We start from the raw sequence: 24448 nt of genomic DNA on the forward strand, positions 1-24448 counted from the left end.
TACACCTGTGCTTCGAGTTTGCTTAGAATGGAATGCATGGCGTATCTGCTTATTGGAATATCCATTCTGTTGGAACACCATTCTCAGGTGTTGTAGCTCACCAGGTAGACTGTCAGCATCTTAGACTAAATGTGCTCTATGCACCAAAAAACTTAGGACACTACCACATTGCGCAGGATGATGACAACTTGTAGCCTGCTAATATAGCTCCGTTTGAGTTGATTTATGAGAGATGCTGTGTCCCAGTGTAATATCAGCTTTTCTTCTGACTATGACATCCAGGAATGGTAAGATGCCATCCTTTCCCACTTCCGTTGTTAATTGTATATTGGGATGGAGTTCCCATGGGGACACCGTCCACTTCTTCAAAATACTGGACATTGAATAAGAAATAAGTTGAGGTAAGCACATGTTTAAATAATGCCACAATGTCTTTCTCAAACTCCAACGAGAAAGAGTTGAACTATGCACCAACACCATGGACAGCTCTAATTGGAGATGGCATAGCTGGCATAGAACAGGCAATTTTGAAGCTTCCCAGTGATGTTGCAGAAGAGATTCGGAGAGACACCTGCTGAATTTTAACACGAGCCCCACCAAGCAAGTTCAACGTCAGCTCAGCAGAAAGGAAGGCTCTGTGAGACTTGAGAGTGGACAAAGAACTCGTCATTTTACCTGCCGACAAGGGGAACTCCACTGCACTCTCCACGAGTTGAATACAACAGCAAGATGGAGGCGCTTCTCAATGATCCTGCCTATCACAAGCTCAGAGAGGATCCGACTGGAAAAATTCCAAGAAAAAGATTAGATCTTCTCAAGAAGAGTTCCATTCCTTCTAAATTGACTAAAAGCCTAAACCACCAGACTGCAGTTCCTCCAAGACTGTACAGCCTACCTAAGATACATAAGGATGGGACTCCTTTTCGCCCAATAGTGAGCAACATTGGAGTTCCTACGTACTTTCTGGCCAAACATCTTACTACACTGTTGGGACCTCTCATAGACAAGTGTATCACCATATTGGGAATTCAGAGGACTTCATAGATCACCTGAAGACACTTCAGCTACAAGCGTTGGGTATTTTGGTTAGTTTCAACGTTATATCTTTGTTTATGAAAGTATCTCTGCAGGATTCATTAGAGCTTATCAACAGCCAGTTTGAGAAAGACATTCTGGCATTATTTAAACATGTGATTACCTCACGTTATTTCTTATTCAATGACCAATATTTTGAACAAGTGGACTGTGTCGCCATGAGAAGTCTTCTGTCTCCCATGATGGCCAACTATTTTACGGAAGACTTTGAGGAAAAAGCACTGCAGTTGGCAAGTCCCAAACCTTCCTGTTTCTGGCGGTATGTAGACAATACTTTTGTGGTGTGGCCCCATGGAATAGAGACATTACCTGTGTTTCTCCAACATGTGAACTCGCGCCATCGGAATATACAGTTCACAATAGAAGTGGAAAAGTATGGCATCCTACCATTCCTGGACGTCATAGTCAGAAGAAAAGCTGATGTTACACTGGGACACAGTGTCTATCACAAATCAATTCATACTGAGCTATATTTGCAGGCGCCAAGTTGTCACCATCCTGTGCAATGCAGTAGTGTCCTACGCTCTTTGGTGCATTGAACACATGTCACATGACCTGGTGAGCTACAACACCTGAGAATGGTATTCCAACAGAATGGATATTCCAATAGGCAGATACGCCATGCATTCCATTCTAAGCAAACCCGAAGCAGGGGTGTAAATGAAGATGTGGAGGCACTCACTGCAACAGCATTAGTGCCCTACTTTGGCCGGAGGTCTTTGAGAATAGAAAGGATCCTCAAAAAGCACAACATCAAGTGTGTTTTTCTGGCTACCAGCAAAATTGAGGAATGTATTGTACTTGGTCAAAAATGACCTTGGCCTTAGGAAAAGTGGCGTGTATAAAATCCCATGCCAATGAGGAAAATCTTATATTGGACAGACATGCGGAACAGTGAAAGAACGTTGTGTTGAACAACATCATCATACATGCCTGGGGCAACCTAATAAATCAGCAGTAGCGGATCATTGCCTGGACATGGGACATCATACGCTTTACGAACAGACAGAAATTTAATCCCCAGCATTATCTTTCTGGGACTGTGTTGTTAAGGAGGCCATACATATCCATACAGTGGACAATCTTATCAACAGGGATGCAGGTTTTAAACTAAGTGCCGCCTGGAATCCAGCACTGGCTGCCATTAAGTCAAAACAGGGAAAACAAGAACTTCCGATTCATCGTGTGACGCGTATGCACTACTGAGATTTAGTTCAGCCTTTAACTGCGGGAGCATCCGGCAGCACAGTCATTGTCCATAGCGCACTCGTGGATGGCCTTTCTGCAGCTCCCAGCAGAGGGCACCAGGAGCGCCGCTTTCCTCCAACTACGATCCTCTTCCTGCGCACGCGTATTGATAAATTTCGACACTGCCACGTGATTATCACCAGTCACGCCTTGCAACAATGACAGCAGCAGCTACCACCACCTGATAATGTCAAGCAGTTGCATCGATGAAATACTGTGCGAGTTACACAATACGATCCTGCGGCAAACCCAAGAAGCGTATTTGCAACAGATCTGTCAGGAAAGCATGAAAAGTCACATGTTAATAATTGTTAGATGTAGGTCACTGTTATTCTGGAAGAACATTTCACAAAAATTCAGTCAGCTAAGAATAAAAATATACTAAAAGAGAGGCATGGTGACACTACAAGTATAATCAAATCTGTTGGTAAAGTTAAATGTTCTGGTGAAGAGCACGAAAGAATAGCTAAGAGGAAGACGAAGAAGTGATGAAAGAAAAAGCAATGAGGGAATTGAATGAAAGATACAAATTAGGAAGGTTGAGATACTTGTCGACAATGGGACAAACGTACTGTTTTGCTGTTGAGCAGGAAAGATAAACCAATTGGGATTTACTGAGGTTTAATAAACCTCACAATTCATTCAGTCTGCGGCACTGTGTCAACATGACAAAATGAAACTGCTCCGATAAATCCATTTGCTACAAAACATGTAGTGTATAAATTGGAGACCTTTCCAAGAGTGAAGAGCAGATGTTTCACACTTACTATTTTTTGTGAATTTATTTAAGCTGTATCTCTTTTCTTCTTTATGACTGCAATAAAATCAACTGCATATTTACATTACTCTTTATACCCTGGCATTTTTATATCATGCCTCTCTTTATTTCCAAATATAAGTTGTGTGCAAATTATCTTCAGGCTCATTGTGAAGAGGACATATTAATATAGTTATTTTAGATAGAGATGCCAGCAGTGTTATATCCTTATCTACATATGACAGATTACACAGATCAATATATAGGAACAGTTCAACGGAGGCTTGTATTTCACATTTAATTCATCGCTTATTCTACCTTGCAAATATGAATTATCTAACAAAAGCACACACTTTACCTAGAAAAGCAAGGTTGATAGCTTTTGGGGCTGGTGGGCAATGTATGGCTACCTTAGTCACAACACCTAAAGTTCCTTCAGATCCAATAAATAAATGTTTCAAATGGTAACCTGTATTATCTTTCTTAAGAGTACTCAGGCAATCAATGACCTCTCCATCAGCTTTCACCTATAAAAGAAAGAAGAATTTTGATATACATAAAATTATGTAAAAGAAACATAAAATGTTATAATAAGGAATTTCAAGCTAGAGACAGTCAGTCATCCAATACTTCAAAAAATAAGTTAAGAATTCTAAAATTGAGACCATAACAGTATATATGCATACATCACAACACTTATGACTGGGAAAGTAAGGAAAAAAAGTCATGTAGAACAACACTAAATAACTGCTGCATCTAAGGAAATCACAGTTTCTATGTGCCAAATGTTGGATGGGTAGCACTTACACACATAAAAAACTGGATGAGTGTGGGTAGGACTTGCATTCTGAGGGTTCCATACAAAATTATCTATACAGAGTGTTTGGGAGTTCCCATTACAAACTTATAGGGCTTGTAGAGTGGGGGTGGGGGTGATTACATAATATTTTGAATAGGAATCCATGTCTGGAAACATACTGTTTCCCTTTACTATTGTTTCAACCACTTCTGCTTGAGGAATTTAATTAGGTGTGATGCAGTACTATTATTAGGTAACGATTGAAAGGGAACATAAGAAACATCCATTTATCACTTAAGCACATTAGTTTGTATTAACACTTAAACATTACATGTTCACATTATTCCAAAACAGAAAAAGAACCCAGCATACTGTATGTACTGAACAGTACTGATGTGTAACAACACTAGCTTGAAGTGGCAACCATCAGCATTGTTATGCACATTGTACCTACAAAGCATGTTCTGGTACACACTTTTCATCCCACCTGATGTCTCTTCAGTTTCTAGCACAGCAGCCAGAACTTGTGCGAATAGATCTTCCCCATTTCTACAAAAGTCTTGTAAATTAAACTTTGCATACAATTCCACAAGGTGTAGTACACAGGAGTTAAATCTTGTGGCCATGTAGTTAGACCTCCTCAGCCTATCTGCCTTTCACCATATCATCTACTGAGATGTCTCTGAACCACATGTGAGAAGTGCTATAGTGCATCACCATGCTGAAACCAAATTTCCAGATGGAGTGGCACAGCTTCCAAGAATGGGTCCAATATGTTTTGTAGGAAGTTATGCAGGACCAGTTAGTTTGAGTGGAAGGAGGTATGGTATAGTCACATGACCATCCAGAATACCTGCCCACACATTAATACCAAACAGGGTCTGAAGTCCCTGAACAAGCATGGCACAAAGGTTTTTGTCCGCTCAGACATGGCTGTTTTGCGAATTCAGAACACAGTTCCTAGTGATCTTACATTCATTCATGAACAGAGCTCCAAGTTGAAACAGGGGTGTGTTGATGCAGTGTTGCAGGAACCTCGTACAGTAGGCAATGCATTGTGGAAAATTGGTTGACTTACAGCGTGTAACCTGTGTAAGTGGTACGGATGTAAATGTTGCTCATGCAGTGTGTCCTAGACGATACCGTGAGTAACATCCACTGCACACACAATTGTTCGAGAACTGGTTGATGGGTTTACTTCAAAGTGATGGAGTACACCGTCTTCAGATGCGGGTATGTGGGGTGGTTGTGACGCACCACAAACCTGCCTCCTCACGGTGAAGGTAACTGTTTCTCAGAGCCATTTCATAACTCAGGCAAGAGGTTTGTGTGATGGTGTGCCATGTTGCAGAAAACATTCATTATACAGCCAACTAGCAGCTCTTCCATTACTCCACATTTCGCCATATATGAGCAGCATGCCTGTGTATTCCAAAAATGTGTACTGAACCATTCATACAGTATTGGAGGTGCACAGGCACTGAAAAGGTCTTGCAGCAAGGCAGACATTAAGTGACATCAGGTGACCCTCTGATGTAGTATATGTCATCCTGTCTACCCTACTGTATACCAGGACAAGCAACTCTGAGACTTTTCTCTTTCCCTCAGCAGACATGGACGTGTTACATATCTGAATTCCAACTATTATAGAATGGAAATGGTATGTTTCCAAACATAGGTTTCTATTCAAAATACTATGTACTCGCTCCCCTCTACAAGTCCTAAAAGTCTGTAATGGGAATTTCTGAACACCCTGTTTAGAATATAATAATAACTGTGGCTCAATGGCCTGATGCAAGTCTTTCTATTGGATGTCACTTTGGCGACTTGCAAGTCCCTAACCTACCCCATTTATTGAACCAGGAAGAAGGAACCTGGAATCTGAACCACTTGTTTCTGGTGACTCATAACATCGTTGGAAGGTGAAGGCTAGGTTAACGTTTGCACAGCTAGAGGTAAGTTTTCTCTGTGCTGGAACAAGACAGACTTACCAAATTTCAGCTGTGGTCAGCCAACTAGATCATTGTTACACAGCAGAGGTGCAGATTTAATAAACTTGCCTCCAGATATTGAAGCATATGCGAAGCTCAAGGACTAGTTAATTCACAGTGTGTCAGCTTCGCAAGGAGTGAGGCAGGTACTGTTACAGGACAACATGGGAGACAGAAAACCATCTCAATACCTCTGCCATTTACGAAGTGAAGTCGACGTGTGCATGGTGTCACTAAACATCATAGGGAACCTGGCAGACAGGCTGCAGGATGCAACGATGCCGACATATTGCACTGTAACTGCTACTGCAGGATACAGCACCTTGATAGTGACATATGCAGGTTATGACAGCCTCACAACTAAGGTTGACACCCAGATTAGTGAATCAGGTATGTTAGGGGGTGCTTCTGTAAATGTTCGAGAAGCCATTCCTTCATGAAATGCTCAGCATAAGACAACACCATCCAGCCAGACGTGTGCTGGTATCACAGAAAGTTCAGAGACCAGATGCATAAGTTCACTTCGCTGTGTTCGTTCCTCAATCAAAAATGACAGTCTGAAATAGGAGCAATCGACCGTCAGTCACCGTCTCTGTGCCTCTTCATAATGGACTGCAAGACAGGACAAAATGTTTCTCTGGACACTTGTTCTGATATATGTATTTTAGCATGAACTCTGTTACCCAAGTATCAAGCACTGACCTTGTTACAATTTTCTGCACCTAACAACTCATTCACCATGACATACGAAATGCAACATATGGAAATTGATCTGGGAATATGATGTGAGTTTATGTGGAATTTTACTGTGGCAGATGTGATGGAGTCGATAATTGGGGCCAGTTTTTTAGCACACTATCACCTTGTGCCAGACATGGCCAAGGCAAGCCTCAACAGCATCACTGGCCTTGCTACTAGAGAGTTTTGATGCAGCAAAGTGGTACATGATGCTGATCTGGTCAACAGGCAGTAGATATGCTGAGCTACTGGGGCACTTCCCAGTTATCATGTTTCCTCCAGGCACAACAAAAGAGGTCATGACAGCACCATTCAGTATATTACTGCAGGCCCATCAATTTCATGCAGATCCAGACACCTAGCTGCACAATATTACTAGTTTACTAATCCACTTAAGTTTAAAAGATATATATTTAAAAGATATATAATGTTTAAAAGTAGAACACAGAATGAACTACACTTACTGCTTCAATACCAAGTACGCTACCATGTAAACTTCCATAACGTAAGAGCCTTATGCCTCCAGCATTAGTAGAAACATTTCCTCCAATGTTACAGCTGCCTTTGGCTCCTAAGTCAAGAGGCATGATAAGACCTCTTTCTGATAAATAATTATCCAGAACTTCTAAGATACAACCAGCTTGACAAACAAGGACACCTACAATAGAAAAAAAAAATATTTTAAGGATACCCTCTTATCAATAACAGTGGCACACAGTGACTGGTACATCACCATGTTGGTGCACCCTCTTTCTGCAGAAAGTAGCTATGTATTATGATTAGTGCCCCATTCTCAGTCTTACGACGTTTTCCATCTCATCTCAGTGTATGTTAGAACTTTCTCCAGCCCTGAGACTTGTAAACTCAGATCGATAAAGTCATAAATCATTAACACAATAAAAATCTGTTTCAGTTGCCACTAATTTCTTATTTATAACATGGCTGGTTTCGAAGTCTAAACCTTCATCTGCAGTTTCCACCAGCTTTGAACAAGAGGAGAAACTACTACCTTACAAAATCTATGGAACTGATATACCAAAATGAGAAAGCCGTAAAAAGCAGTGTACTCACGTAATAATGCAAACATAAATATGCGGTAGCCAGAACAGTGAGTCATGGGTGGAGAGGGGGGGCCATGTCACACCCACAACAAACAAATGCACGAGACTGGAACAAAGACACTAGCATAGAGGGAAGGAACTGGAGAAAATGAACACAACAATAAATAAGTAACTGCTCTTACATGCAGGACAAGCATAACACAGAAGTGTCTACTGCAGCGAGCCAGGGAGCCAGCTGATTGCGGCAGGCAGCTGACTGCAATAGCAGAAGCGACTGACGTAGGAGCCAATGAGATGGGGAACTGAAATACATAGTAAAAGAAAAGAGTGGGAAACAGAGGCTGACTAGTCTGTCTGCTTACATAATCATGGTTCACAACATTAATATAAAATAGAACTACAAATGTAAGAATAAATACAATAATGTACAAAAGGGTTTGACACCAATTCTACAGGGTGTTACAAAAAGGTACGGCCAAACTTTCAGGAAACATTCCTCACACACAAAGAAAGAAAATATGTTATGTGTCCGGAAACGCTTACTTTCCATGTTAGAGCTCATTTTATTTCTTCTCTTCAAATCACATTAATCATGGAATGGAAACACACAGCAACAAAATGTACCAGCGTGACTTTAAATACTTTGTTACAGGAAATGTTCAAAATGTCCTCCGTTAGCAAGGATACGTGCATCCACCCTCCGTCGCATGGAGTCCCTGATGCACTGATGCAGCCCTGGAGAATGGCGTATTGTATCACAATACGAGCACGAAGAGTCTCTACATTTGGTACTGGAGTTGCGTAGACAAGAGCTTTCAAATGCCCCCATAAATGAAAGTCAAGAGGGTTGACGTCCGCCTCTACCAATCCATCGGTCACTGAATCTGTTGTTGAGAAGCGTACGAACACTTCAACTGAAATGTGCAGGAGCTCCATCGTGCATGAACCACATGTTGTGTCGTACTTGTAAAGGCACATGTTCTAGCAGCACAGGTAGAGTATCCCGTATGAAATCATGATAACGTGCTCCATTGAGCGCAGGTGGAAGAACATGGGGCCCAATCAAGACATCACCAACAATGCCTGCCCAAACGTTCACAGAAAATCTGTGTTGATGACGTGATTGCACAATTGTGTGCGGATTCTCGTCAGCTCACACATATTGATTGTAAAAATTTACAATTTGATCACGTTAGAATGAAGCCTCATCCGTAAAGAGAACATTTGCACTGAAATGAGGATTGACACATTGCTGGATGAACCATTCGCAGAAGTGTACCTGTGGAGGCCAATCAGCTGCTGATAGTGCCTGCACACGCTGTACATAGTACGGAAACAACTGGTTCTCCCATAGCACTCTCCATACAGTGACGTGGTCAACGTTACCTTGTACAGCAGCAATTTCTCTGACACTGACATTAGGGTTATCGTCAACTGCACGAAGAATTGCCTCATCCATTGCAGGTGTCCTCGTCGTTCTAGGTCTTCCCCAGTCGCGAGTCATAGGCTGGAATGTTCCGTGCTCCCTAAGACGCCGATCAATTGCTTCGAACGTCTTCCTGTCGCGACACCTTTGTTCTGGAAATCTGTCGCGATACAAACGTACCGCGCCACGGCTATTGCCCCATGCTAATCCATACATCAAATGGGCATCTGCCAACTCCGCATTTGTAAACATTGCACTGACTGCAAAACCACGTACGTGATGAACACTAATCTGTTGATGCTACGTACTGATGTGCTTGATGCTAGTACTGTAAAGCAATGAGTCGCATGTCAACCCAAGCACCGAAGTCAACATTACCTTCCTTCAATTGGGCCAACTGGCGGTGAATCGAGGAAGTATAGTACATAAGGATGAAACTAAAATGAGCTCTAACACGGAAATTAAGCGTTTCCGGACACATGTCCACATAACATCTTTTCTTTAATTGTGTGTGAGGAATGTTTCCTGAAAGTTTGGCTGTACCTTTTTGTAACACCCTGTATAAATCAGTGTGATGGAGTGCAACATAATTAAAAGATGAAAGATGAAAATACAACTAAAACAGGAGGTGTGGATAATACACTGAAGCGCCAAAGAAACTGGTATAGGCATGCATATTCAAATACAGAGATACGTAAACAGGCCGAATACGGCGCTGTGGTCGGCAGCACCTACATATGAAAAGTGTGTGGCACAGTTGTTAGACTGGTTACTGCTGCTACAATGACAGGTTATCAAGATTTAAGTGAGTCTGAACATAATGTTATAGTTGGTCCACCAGCGATGGGACATAGTATATCTGAGGTAGCGATGAACTGGGGATTTCCTCGTATGACCATTTTATTAGGGTACCATGAAGATCAGGAATCCAGTAAAACATCAAATCTCTGACATTGTTACAGCTGGAAAAAGATCCAGCAAAATGGGACCAATGATGACTAAAGAGAATTGTTCAGTGTGACATATGTGCAACCCTTCTGCAAATTGCCGCAGATTTCAAGACTGGGCCATCAACTACATCTACATCTACATCTACATCCATACTCCGCAAGCCACCTGACGGTGTCAGGTGTGCAAACCATTCAATGAAACATCATCGATATGGGCTTTCGGAACTGAAGACCCACTCGTGTACCCTTAATGATACAAAGCTTTATGCCTCGTCTGGGCCGGTTAGCACAAAAATTGGACTGTTGATGATTGGAAACATGTTACCTAGACAGATGAGTCTAGTTTCAAATTTTATTGAGCGGATAGACATGTACGGGTATGGAGACAACCTCATGAATCCATGGACCCTGCATGTCAACATGGGACTGTTCAAGTTATTGGTGGCTCTTTAATACTATGCGGCATGTGCTGTTGGAGTAATAAGTGAACTGTGACAGTAGAATGTTGTAAACCTTTAACATCAATAATAATATATACACTCTTCTTAAAGAGCCAAAAAAAAGTCTTACTACAAAAAACTTAGTCAGGGTTAAAATAATATACACAACAGGATTAGAACTGTAAACATATAAAACAGCACCATGAATTCACACAGAACTACATCTAATAAAAATAAGTGAGAAGGGTTATAAACCAGAAACAGAGAAAGTGAGTAAAGAACTAAGCTTATGTATAAAGGATGAGAACACTACAATTCAGGTACAGTAGGATTAACGAAATGATTGAGCCATGAAAATGAGAAACTATATCTCATACATGGTACTATTAATATTAAAACACTCAATATAAAAATATACAGGGTGACAGTTATTGAACTATATGAAAAAATGTAAATTAGTTATAAATTATGGTATGCACGCACTTCATTCAACATGTGAACATCACTACAGATATTCGGATTTATATTACGACATGTTCGATATGCTTTCCATCAGTGGCGATGGTGTGGTGTAAGAAAAATAAATGCTGTTGATGACCTCCTGAATGGATGTTCGGTTCAGAAATGGTTTTGGGGTTATTGCTGTACACCTTGGTTCGGAAATGGTTTTGGGGTTATTGCTGTACACCTTGTCTTTAATATAGCCCCACAAAAAGGAGTTGCAAGTGTTCAGACCCGGAGAACATAGCAGCCAATCAAGGCCCATGCCAGTGGCCTCTGGTGACCCCAGAGCCAGAATATGGACCCCAAAGTGCTCCTCCAGGACTTCAAACTCTCTCCTGCTTTAATGGTGTTCAGTTCCACCTCGAAGGAACACATCTTGTCAATAACAGTGTCACTTTGGATAATGGGGATGAAATCATCTTCCGAAAGCTCTACATACCATTCGGTAGTCATTATGCCATCAAGGAATATCACACCGATTATTCCGTGACTGGACATTTTGCACCACACCCATAGAGGGTGAAGAGACTTCTCGATCGCGAAATGCAGCTTCTCAGTTCCCCAAATGTGCCAATTTCAATTGTTGACAAACCCATCCAAATGAAAGTGGGCTTTGTCGCTAAACCAAACCATGCATGCTCATATTGCACTGCGGCCAACTGTTCAGTTTGAATGTGTCCTAATGCAAACCGTTCAGAAATTGTGATGATTTTATTTCATATAGTTCAATAATTGGCACCCTGTATACACATAAGTGTTTAGCAAAAATTCCTGTTCATTTTTGTCCCAGTCCCCCCCCCCCCCCCCCACTCTATGTAAACATCTTTGTCCCAGTCCCATGCACTTTTCTGGTATGGGTGTGGGGGGTGTGGGCCCCCATGGTGACACTTTTATGTTTCCATTATTATGCGAGTACACCACTTTTCAAGGCTTCACTTTTCAATTTGGTACATAAGATCTTGTAAGCTAGTAGCTCCTGCTCTTGTTTGCAGTGGGTGGCACCTGAAAATGGAACTTAAGGCTTCAAAGCCAGTTGCGTAATAAACAAAACAATAGAAAATCCAGGATGGAATAATGACAATATTATGAAAAGAACAGGCATAACAAAAAGACCATCAGACAAGTAAGATTTGGACAAAAAGGCCTTAGTTGGAATTGGATAACATACACAAATACACGTACATGCAAATAAACTCACAGACACATGACCATAGTCTCTGGTTGCCAAGGCCAGAATGCGAGTAGCAGTGCATGATGGGAGAAGCAATCTGTGTGGTGAGGGTAAGGAGTAAGCTGGAGTGATGAGGAGGAGGGATAGCAAGATATGGGTGGGAGATGGTAAAGTGCTGCTTGTGGGAGCATACGGTGATCAGGTGGAGAGAGGGTAGGGCAGTAGTGCTTGAGTGGGGACAGGGAAGTGAAGATGTGGGTGTAAACAATGACTAATGAAGTTTGAGGCCAGGGGGGTTACTGGAATGTTGGATATACTGCAGGGAGAGTTCCCACCTGCACAATTCAGAAAAGTTGGTGGTGGCAGGAATGATCCAGATGGTGCAGGCTGTGAAGCAGTATTAAAATAAAGAATGTTGTGATGGGCAGTGTGCTCCACAACTGCTTGGTTCAACTGTCTCTAGGCCACAGTTTGTTGGTGGCCATTCATGCAGACAGACTGCTTGTTGGTTGTCATGCCCATGTAAAATGCAGCACAGTAGTTTCAGCTTTGCTTGTAGATCACATGACTGATTTCACAGGTAGCCCTGCCTCTGATAGGATAGGTGATGCTTGTGACTAGATTGGAGTAGTGGTGGTTGGACAATGTATGGAACACGTCTTGCATCTAGGTATATTTCTGGGGTATGAGCCATGAGGCAAGGGGTTAGGAGCAGGGGTTGTGTAGGGACAGACGAAGATATTTCGTAAGTTTGGTGGGTGGTGGAATCACTGTGAGAAAGATGGGATGGATAATGTGAAGCACATTTCTCATTTCAGGGCACAACAAGGAAAAGCTGAAACCCTGGAGGAGAATGTGGTTCGGTTGCTCCAGTCCTGGTGGTACTGTATCATGAGGGGAATGCTCCCCTGTGGCTGGACAGTAGGACTTTGGGAGGTGGGGGTAACGGGAGAGATAAGGCATGGGAGACCTGTTTCTGTACAAGATTGGGAGGGTAATTATGGTCTGTGAAGGCCTCAGTGGGACCTTTGGTATATTTCGAGAGGGCTACTCGTCACTTGCGACAGCCATGGGTGGCTAGGCAGTATGGAAGAGACTTCTTGATATAGAATGGGTGACTGCTGTTGAATTGGAGGCACTGCTGGTCCAGATTTATTGATAACATCTTTGTGATCTGGACTGAGGACACCTGAACCACATTCCTCCAGAACCTCAATACCTTCTCCCTCATCTGTTTCAACCTGTCCTCCTCAACCCAACAAGTCACCTTCCTCACTGTTGACGTCTACCTTAAAGATGGCTACATCAGTCCCTCTGTCCAATCAAACTTACCAACAACTAGCAACCAGCAATACCTTCACTTCGACAACTGTCATCCATTCCATACCAAGAAGTCCGTTCCATAGAGCCTAGCCACCCATGTCCAACACATCTGTAGTGACAAGCAGACCCTCTCAAAATATACCAAGAGTCGCACTGAGGTCTTCACAGACTGTAAACAGAAACATCATGTCTTATTTCTTCAGTCATGCTCCACTTCCCAAAATCCCACTATCTGGCCAAAGAGGAGTATTCTCCTCATGACCCAGTACCACCCAGGGCTGGAGCAACTGAATCACATTCTATGTCAGGGATTCAATGACCTCTTGCTGTGCACTGAACTGAGGACTGTCCTCCCCACTATCCTTACCATTCCTCTCATGGTGGTATTCCACCACCCACTGAACATACACAGTATCATTGTCCATCTCTACACAAAACCCTGCTCCCAACCCCTTTGCCTCATCCCATATAGAATGCAGCACAGTGGTTGCAGCTCAGCTTGTAGATCACATAACTGGTTTCACAGATAGCCCTGCCTCTGATGGGATAAGTAATACTTGTAACTAGACTGGAGTAGGTGGTGGTGGGAGGAAGTACAGGACAGGTCTAGCATCTAGGTCTATTGCAGGGATATGCAACCACTGTGCTGCATTCTACATGGGCCTGATGACCTACAAGCCATCTGTCCACTTGAATGGCCACTGACAAACTGTGGCCAAGAAACATCTAGACCAAACAGGTGCTAAGCACATTGCCCATCACATCGTTCTTAATTTTAATTACTGCTTCACAGCCTGTGTCATTGGATACTTATTACCAACATCACTCTTTCTGAATTGTGCAGGTGGGAATTCTACCTGTAGTATATCCTACATTCCAGTTACCTTTCTGGCCTCAACTTTCGTTAGTGAGTGTTGTACATCCATCTATCCCTTTCCCTGTGCCCACTTTTGCACTACACAATCCTCTATTCTATCAACATACCAAGTCTTTTTACTTCTCTGCTTTTCCACTGCCCACCTTCCCTTCTAGCCCTATGTCTAACCTCCTGACTGCACCTAGCTGCCCTAGCCTCTCACCACCTCATCCATGTATGCTTCCACAAGCAGTGTTTTACTGTCTACCACCCCTACCCTTCTATTCCTCCTCCTACCCACCCCAGCCTACTCCTTATACACACCACCCACATTTCTTCTCCCATCATGCACTGCTGCTCACAGTCTGGCCTCAGCAGTCAGAGACTGTGATTGTGTGTGTGTGTGTGTGTGTGTGTGTGTGTGTGTGTGTGTGTGTGTGTGTGTGTGTGTGTGTGTTTTGTCCAATTGCAACAAAAGCCTTTTTGGCAGTAAGCTTATTTGACAGTTTTTTCGTTGTACCTATCTGCGACTTAACATCTCAGCTATATGGTGAGGAGCAATCTATCTTCTTTCATAATATTGTGTAATAAATAAGAAATCACTCACAACTGAAACAGATTTTTGTTCAATTAATATGTTCCTCAGTTGCAGATGTTTGGCTGATCAAATATTTTGCAAGTAAATGATGTTGAACTGAACCATTCCTACTAAACATGATTTCTGTAATGTTTATGATTGGTGTGACATGTAGGTTAGAAAATGGTAAAAAATAAATTTGGTGCTATTATTTTATATTTTCATTAAATGGGTTATGAGATGTCTGCATTGAAACTGAATTGCAGTAAATTCGTGTTAGTTAAAGATTTTTTTTCTTTCTGAATTAAAGAGTTTATGTGCTGTTACAGAACAGGGGACCAGAATGATGGAGGACAGTGATTAAAAGTAAGAGGAAGAACAGTACGACAAGTTATGAACAAAAGGGGCCAAGATGTAGGAAATAAGGGGGAACTCAAGAATATGTGGAATGAGTATTTTGAAGAACTCCTGAACCCAAATGGAGACCTGAGTGAGGAGGAACAGCAAATAGAGAAAGACATTACATGGGGAGGAGTGGAAGAGGCATTGGGCAAGATGAAGGGAGGGAAGTCACCAGGCCTGGATGAGCTAAGTGCAGAGATGGTGAGAACAGCAGAAGCGGTGGGGATACAATGGTTATATCAAGTAATGAAAATTGTGTGGAGACAGAAGATGACCCCAGAAGACTGGAAGAAGGAAATAATTGTCCCAATATTTAAGAAGAGAAATAGAAAAAGAGTGCAAGAACTATTGGGGGATAACATTGATGAGTCATTGTGCAAAGATTTTTGAGAAAATTTTGGAAGCACAAATTCAGGCACAATTAGAAGGAGGGATGAGAGAAGAGCAACATGACTTCAGAACAGGAAGATCCACAGTGGATTTAATTTTTGTTGTAAGACAACTGCAAAAACAGCGTTATGAATATGGAATAGATCTACTAATGACCTTCCTGGACATTGAAAAAGCATATGGTACTATACGTAGCAGCAAAGTGTGGAAAGCCCTGGAGAAACAAGGAGTAGCAATACAGAGTATTTGGAAGATAATGGAAATGTACCATGGAAGTGTGAGCTGTGTGGAAGTGGTAGGAGAGAAATCAGATTGGACTGGACAGAAGAATGGCTTGAGGCAGGAAAGTACACTTTCACCATTACTCTTCATTGTAGTGATGGATGATACAATGAATACAGTAGCACAAGTAATTGGTGCAGGAAAGATAAAAGCTATGGTGTTTGCAGATGATCTGATGATTTGGGGGAATAAGGAGGAGGAAGTACAAGAGCAGTTGGAAGTATGGGAAAGAACAGTAAAAGAATATGGGATGAAATTTAGTATATGTAAGAGCGAGATGATTATCATAACAAGAACAAAGGAGAGAGGAACAACTGAAATAACAATTGGTGGGGAACGGTTGAGGAGAGTCGAGAGTTTCAAGCAGCTAGGAAGCCTGATACAGGAAGATGGAAAAAAATGACAGAGAAATAAACGAGTCGGGGGAGGGGGGGGGGGGGGGGGAGCAGAAGCATTTCAGAAGAGTGAAGAGTGTCAGAAGCCTGATATGGAGCAAGGATGTACCCCAAATCCAAATCAGTAAAAAGGTTATATACCAGTCATACTATGTCCCGATCCTGACATATGCATCTGAAACCTGGCTTACGAATGGAAGAGAGAAAAGCAAAGTACAAGCGAGTGAGATGAAATTCTTGAGGAACAGTATTGGAGAGAAAAGGCAGCCAGGTTAAGAAATGAGAGGATCAGAGAGTTAATGAAGGTGGAACCATTACAGGAGGAGACAGAGAAATCAAAGGCTGAGATGGTATTGGCACCTTAAGCGAATGGATAAGAAGACGATACCCAGGAGGATACACAAGATGAAACTGGAAGGAAAGAGACCAAGAGGCAGATGGCTGAAAGGAGTGGAGGAATGCGTCCAGAAGAAAGGAGAAGACTGGAACAAGGTGAAGATGGAGAGACGGTGGCAAGACAGAAGACAAGGAGAGGCTTATGTTTCAAACAGACCCGGCCAGACACTGGAAACTGTCCAAAATGTGTAGTGTTATTACAGAAGCAGTGAAGATAAAGTATACAGAAAAACCATTTGAAAATAAATAAATAAATCATATAGTCAGAAAAGGCTGATAAATGAACGTTTGCAAGACAATGTAAAATTATTTCTAAGAATTTGTAAGATTAGAATGATTAGTGAATGCTCTTATAACAAAAACAAAATTAATTCATCTTCTACATGTTTTGGTCAGCCCAGAATAGTTTGTCCACACTGATAATCAAGATAACATTTTCAAGATTATTAATATATTGGTAGGGTCTAAAACACAATTATTATCTGAAATTAATACTTTTGTGTGGCACAGATGCTATATGTTCCTTGAGAATATCTGTGGAAAGGATGACTCAAACTCTATGATATAACCCAATTCAAATAATTAAACACAATTTAACATACAAAACTGAAAACAGTAGCTAAGATATAAGATGACTTGTTGGGAAGGGATGGGTAGCAGGAAAAATGATGGAGTGTGGATGAAGTCAGGCTCTCAGGATGAAGTCAGGGCCTCAGTAGAGGTTTTGATTGGAGAAAGTGCTACTTAAAGTGGGATACGGCATCAGGACTCAGTTATGAGTCTCTGCCTCTCATGGTGAATTAACTTAGAAACTATATAAGCAAACAGGTTTAGACCATCACATAATATATACACTTGAACATTTTGATGATTAGTTAAAGTTTTCCTCCAATGTATACAGTAACATTTGGGAAGTAATTTATTAAGCTGTCAGAGAAGGAAATGAAACCAGGTCCTCTGTCTACCAAATTCACAACATACTTATGAAATTTTGGGGAAATTGTAGCATTTGGTGGTGTAGCAGATAATAAATTATACAAAAACAGACTATTCTGTAGTGGTTGTGCCTGAAGGCTAGGTCTGAGTTAAGGAGGTATGACAACTGTTGAAGAGTAGGTTATTTATGGGGTTGGGAATATGAGGAAGCAGATATGCTGAGGAGGAGGCATATAAATTTTTTCTGGGACAGATAACTCGTTTCGTGGCTTACTGCAAACTATCTGGCCTATGTAAATAACACCATTGTGGCTCTTTCCTGAGAAGGGCTCTGTGTATGATGCACTTTTTCATTGCACAACAGAGAAAGAAACATTATTTACCTATGTCTGTTTTGTTATTTTTTCCCTCTTTTTGCCTGGAAGTTCTTACCACTACATAATTCGTGTTCCATTATGCTATACCCTTTCTTCCGAAAAGCTTCAGTTTCAATTCCCACAAAAATCAAAAATCTTTGTGAAAAACTTAGGTTTTAACTATTAATTCAACATATGTCAACTACAGTGAATTTTCCAAATGTTGTTAATATATGAAGAAAGAAAAAAATTATTTCCTAATTGTGATTCCATGTAATTTTGCATTGCCAGTTTCAGCCTTTTGCATTATGAAATGCTACAGAAGGGTTTCCACTTACAATGGTTGGTTGTCAGTCTTTAGACTCAAACAGTAGCAGCCTGCTTAAATCTTCATTATGGTCAAGATTATGGCTGTGGTATTCTTTACAGTATATTCACCAGAGAGAATGAACAGCCGTAAATAAAGAAAAACAGTGGCCATATAATAGTGACTGCTGAGTATTTAACTATGTGCACTTAACCAAATATATTTGGCCCTGTACAAATTTCAAGAGATATCTCAAAAATCTTGAGCTTCTTCATGTATTCCATGATTTCCTGATGTGTTGCAAGAGCAAAACTGAATGAAGCCTAAGAAGAAATTTAATCTGTTTCATACGATATACAACTACAGAAAAATGACACTACATTAGCACTTAGTGAATTCCGATTATGCATGAAAGTTATCTGATGGCCTTAAGAACTGGAATCTATCTTGAAATAACAGTGTCAAAGTCACCAGGCCAATCATACAAACAGAAAGAGATCATTGTAAACAAAAATAAACCTAAATGTTCAGTCTGAGAATGTTTTAATACATTCATATGATCTAATATTTCTTTGAAAGATAACAAGATTACTTTTAAAATATTAGTTTGGTCACTCACCTGAAACTTCATCAATACTTATTATTTCATTCATAAGGGTAGTAGAGAGAATAACTTCGTCAAAAACTGGGACACTTCCTCCTACTAGACCAGTGTTGCCCCCTTGAGGACAAACAGCCAAGTTCTCCTCATTGCAGAACTTCAAAATTTTGGAAACTTCTTCTGTTGTCTTTGGTTTTAATACAACTTCACTAGCTCCTGAAACATATTTGAAAAGTATATTTGAGCCAATAATAATAATAACTTTCAAAAGTCTTTCTGCTATAGTACAACTGTACCAACAACATTAAGCAGAGGAACAACGATGTAATATTTCTGCTGAGCCTACATTTACCCCTATTAAACATTTATCTTTAACTGAATTTTTAAATGATCGATTTTCTTGTGCCTCATTTTTCTATTCCTTCTAGAACCATCCTCAGAAAAGAAAATTCTAATTAAAAAGAGCAATGAAAACAGTGCATATTCCACATATAATTACATACGTTTTACTATTTCTGTACATAAATCTATTTATTTTTGATACACTTATCATAATCTACAATTTGCTTCTGTATTTTTTAGGAACATAAACTTGTCTTAGAAGGATATTTGGGTTTTTAGTGCCCATCAGCATTATTCATTTTATTTAGTAGATGGCTAGTGTTACGTCACACAAGGAAACATTTTTTTCTTTAACTATAAATATAGAGATATTTACCACACAGAAAATAAAGACATGATTATAAGTCAGTTAAATTTACAATGTTTACAAAGCACAGAAGGTCACAAGCTTATGTACAACTGCTGAACATACACAACTAAATGGCCAGTAAAGGATCGATTCTGGCACATACATATGATGTGCTGAACAGTTTGTCATTCTGCACCAGTCACAGCTGGGCAATGTTGTTAATCCCCATCTGTACAATGAGTCAGCACATCTTCCGCTACTTGTTCTTATTTTGTTGAGTGTAGACCAGATTTTGTGATGCTCTTTAAAACCCTGGTGACCTGGTCGAGATGCACGAAATCTTCAACTGTTCTGGGGTGGCGTTTTTCTGTCGTATTTCTGTCTGCTGTTGTTACTCCATTGTCAACCACAGATTTTGCACCTTGTAGAGGTGAGGGACAGGAGTAAAGTCTGTTTTTACGGAGTACAAGAATGTCCTCATGTATAGGGATGTATGGATCACCAGCTATTTTGGTAAACTCCCACTTGAGAGCAGCTTCATGGCACAAAAGTGTGGGAGCTACATGGCTGAGAATAGATGGGCAGAAAGTTGGAGTATTTCTGATTATTCCTGCGATGAAGCACATACTCTGGTTGAGCTGTGTATCGAAGAGTCTGGTGTATGGGCTGTTGATCCAGACTGCAGTGCAGACTGCACAGGGTATAACAGTCCAAGTGTAGATGTCATCTGTGTTGGAGCTGATGGGCCCCTGCCATGCCACTAATCTTCTGTAAGATGTAGTTTCTTGACTTCATCTTAGTAGCAGTTTTCAGTACATGCTCTTTGAAGCTGAGCATCCTGTCTAGAGTGACCTCTAGATAACATGGACTATTGTTAGGGCACAGCTGTTTCCCTTAAAGAGGATATACCTTTATTTCCTTGTTTGCAAGCCTGTTGTTACAGTGAAAGCTGGTCTTCTGTTTTGGCAGCACTTGGTTGCAACCTCCAGTTCCAGATGTATTGGCCAACAATTTTTAGGTCTTCAGTCATGACAGACTCAGTAACAACCAGGTCTTTGTGAGTCGCAGCAAGACCCAAATCATCAGCATATCCAAACTTCCTTAATGTTGTCTTATGCATGTCTGCTGTACACAGAGAAAACAGAAAAGGGGCTAGCACTGATCCTTGTGGAAGGCAATTGTTAAGCTTCATTAGAGAACTCAACTTATTACCCATTAGAACTTGGAAGCTTCTACTGCTTAACATAGCACTGATGAGGTTTCCAATTTTAAGACATGGCGTGATTCCTTAAAGTTTGAACATAACCCCTTGCCAGCAAACAGTATCACAGTCCACCATTAGATCTAGTTTGGAGAGGTTTTGAAAAATTTTGTGGTTGATTCTGTTATACAGTATTCATTCTTTCCAAAAGTTTATATACAGTGGCAAGTAAAGTAATGGGTCAGTAGATTTGTGGTTTGTCATTTGGTTGACCTGATTTTAAAATAGCTGTGATTTTTGCTCTCTTCACGTTGTGGGGAATATTATGAGTTTGGAGGACATCAGTAAAGAATACAGCTAGCCAATTTGTTGCAGGTACAAAACATAAATCAGGGTGTGATCTGTCCTCCAGGCACCAGAAGGAAATGTACAATGATCTTTAGCATCAAAAACATGATGGAGGTTGTGTTCTTCAGACCAGTCAACCAGCATGTTCCCTGGAATTGAAAATTTTCATGGGAATCACATGGTAACCTGACAGCCAGTTTGGAAACAGTCGAAACGAATAGCCTGGAAGAGAAGGTGGGTGCACAAATTCACTGCCAGGAACATGTTCACGACACTGCGCCAAGGAAAAACTCATGCACTTACAGGAATGGAAAAGGGAAAAAAATGTGGACTTAACAACAGCAAATACCGATCTGTTCAGCCTAAAATGTCTAGCATTGGCAGCCCACTGTGCAGCAGCAGACACCAATTCATCTTGCCAGGTGATGCAAGAAACTGTACTTTAGGATGTGTGCTGAGCCAAGAGGTGAATGGAAGGGAATACCTTGGAACCAACGGATAATGGAAGCTGAATCAATGATGAGCAGAATTACACCCCTTCAGAAACAGAAATGCTGAGTCTAATACATGGTGTAATACGTTTCCATTGCTAAATGTAAGGGTGCAATTTCAAACTGGTTGTAAACCATGCTGCTTTTAAATGCCCACTTGGATTTGAGGATCTCTGAAGCCATCTAATGAGTTGGTTGTTGTGATTGAGTGAGTCTGATTACAAACTGCAGTAATACACTGACTTGGCAATGCTCACATGAATGCAGAGATGCTCAGTCACACGCTTTGTGCAATGAAACATCCTGGTACAGCCCTTGAAGAATGTCAGAGTGAGTGGAACTTTGAACCAATTGCCAATAGTTTACTCCCAACACACAGTCTGCAACTGATAAAGGGAATTCATAGGATGAACTGTGGTGACACAATAGTTATTCAAAATTACACACCAGAAGCTGCCATCAGAGACTAGGGCATCAATTTTATGTCAGATATGATGACTTAGCTATGTCGCCTTGTGAATATTAGAAGCTCTCAGAGAGCATCTTGAATCCTGTGTTGTCGGTGGGCAGAGACAGCAGGAACATGGGGCAGCAGAAAGAATACAGTGTAAAGCAGAGGTGGGAAGCTGTTTCAGCCCGGGGTCACTTGTGGAAGCAGAGGTTAGTGGAGGGCCTCACCTTTTAAAAGGTTACGTTCATTAATTAAATTTGCATTTCAGAAAAGGTATAAATTGTACCATAAAAAATCAATAAATATATAGTCATATTATGCAATTTATTTATTTTGCTGGTTTTTTAATCTATGTCTGAAAGCAAATTTAATTTTAGAATCAGTTTAAGGAGTCAAATGTATCCTATCACACTTCCTTACAGTTTTTAGATATTAGGAGTGAGACTGCTTGTTGAGATTCTCATCACAGACTGCAAGTGAATGTCTGTCAAGGAGCATCAATATTTACTCATGTTGATTAAAAAAAATTAAAACTTTGCTCACAAATATATGTAGCACATTTCACAGCAAATTTCTTCATACATGGAAATTTTTCAGCTGGTGATGATTTGTGAAAGTCATCCAATGTCATACCATTAAGCATTTCTTTCTGGCACAACATGTAACATTTCTTTCCAGTGCGATCTTAGTGCATGTCAATAACTCCAAGCAGCAGCTCCTCATGTGTTACATTAATATCAGTTGTGATGGGATAAGATAGCAAATTGAGCTGTGGCTCAATTTTCTTAAGTCTTGAAATCTTCTTCTGAACTCTTCCTCCAAACTCTGCAATGCTCCCTAATCTCAGTTGAAATACTTTCAAACTCTTAATTCCTAATAAAGGAAAACGACAAAAACTGCCTTTATTTGCTTGCTTTGCAAATAGACCTAATTTTGCTTTGAATAATTTCACATTCAACCAGATTTCATGTGCAAACAAACTCTTTCACTGCACTGCCATATTCAGTTCATGAAATTTCTCATAAATATATATTTATATCAGCTGTGAACATCATCTCATATCTCCACTTCTCACATTCTATTTTTGTAACCAAATCATGATATATCACATTTTTACCCAGAAATATACAATTTCATTCAGCAATGTCCACTCTTTTTAATGCAATGCCCTGGCTCAACCACCTCACTCTGTTTTGGCCAATTACATCTTCATACTGTGACTCCACATCATTATGAAGATATTCAAACTGTTGGTTGTAGAGTGCCCTTGCTCTGATTGTGTTCACAACACTAACAATAGGATCTACCATATGTTTTATGTTCAGACCAGCTTTACAAAGACTCTCCAGAACTAAAATGCAATGAAAAAAACAAAATATCCCACTATGTTTCTTGTGCTTGTAACTAGTTTTTAAAAGTTTCACCATATCTTCATTTTTTCACAGAAAGTACTGGACTCACTGTTGTAATGCTTACCATTTTGTTGCAGAACAAGCCGATTTTCTCTGCAAAACTCAGAGAATATTCAAGCAAGTCCTGAGCATTGGTTCTAACTTTTAACTGATTCTAGGTCAAGTAATTCCACTGTGATGATGGAATTTTCATTAATTGCATGGATAAGGATTAGTACATCTTCACTTTCAGTCCTCAGCTGTTCTGTGAGTTCATCACTAGTTAAGTTAATACACCACATTACAGTCCTTCTTGACAATGAAACACTTTCAAATTTGCTTACAACATCAGGACACAATATCCTTGCACACTCTACCATACACAGCTTAATATCTTCTGAAAAAGGCTTGTTGCATGCTACCCTGACACTTGCTTCTGTAGTGTTATTCTGAAGTGCTGATTGCTTTGTAAATAATGTTTGTTGCTTCTTCAGCCTTTTCACACACAACACAGCTTTTATTTTACACCCTTCCTTGGAAAATTTGCAGTTAAATTTGCTATGTTTCATTGTGTAATGTTTTGGATTGTACTCCTTAAACATGACTATCTTTTCAAGACATCATAAACAAACTGCTTTATTCCATGTGTCAACAAGGAAGTATGTGTTTGTCCATTTTTCATTAAACAGACGATATTAATCACTGGTTTTAAATTTTTTTTAGAGTGTTCATGGTTCCACTAAAGTTGGAAATGTATATATTTATTATTGCACAGACAACATGGAAATAAACCAGATCAACTGGGAAAGCACTGTACGATTAGTATCTACACTGCACATGCACATTCATCTGGCCATCCTAGTGGAAATCTTAG

General features: G+C 40.5%; 1 protein-coding gene across 2 annotated transcripts in view; it reads right to left on the reverse strand.

The window, feature by feature from the left end:
- LOC126172674 (D-2-hydroxyglutarate dehydrogenase, mitochondrial) overlaps nucleotides 1-24448 on the reverse strand; it is a 74683-nt gene that overhangs the window by 37393 nt on the left and 12842 nt on the right. For both annotated transcript variants that reach the window (XM_049920901.1, XM_049920900.1), the window contains exons 3-5: nucleotides 19020-19217; nucleotides 7093-7286; nucleotides 3459-3627 (exon numbers count right to left, since the gene is read on the reverse strand). In XM_049920901.1, the coding sequence (XP_049776858.1) occupies nucleotides 3459-3627; nucleotides 7093-7286; nucleotides 19020-19217 (561 nt within the window). The remainder of the gene's footprint in view (nucleotides 1-3458; nucleotides 3628-7092; nucleotides 7287-19019; nucleotides 19218-24448) is intronic.

Source organism: Schistocerca cancellata, chromosome 1 (assembly GCF_023864275.1).
Source record: "Schistocerca cancellata isolate TAMUIC-IGC-003103 chromosome 1, iqSchCanc2.1, whole genome shotgun sequence".
Lineage (NCBI taxonomy): Eukaryota > Metazoa > Arthropoda > Insecta > Orthoptera > Acrididae > Schistocerca > Schistocerca cancellata.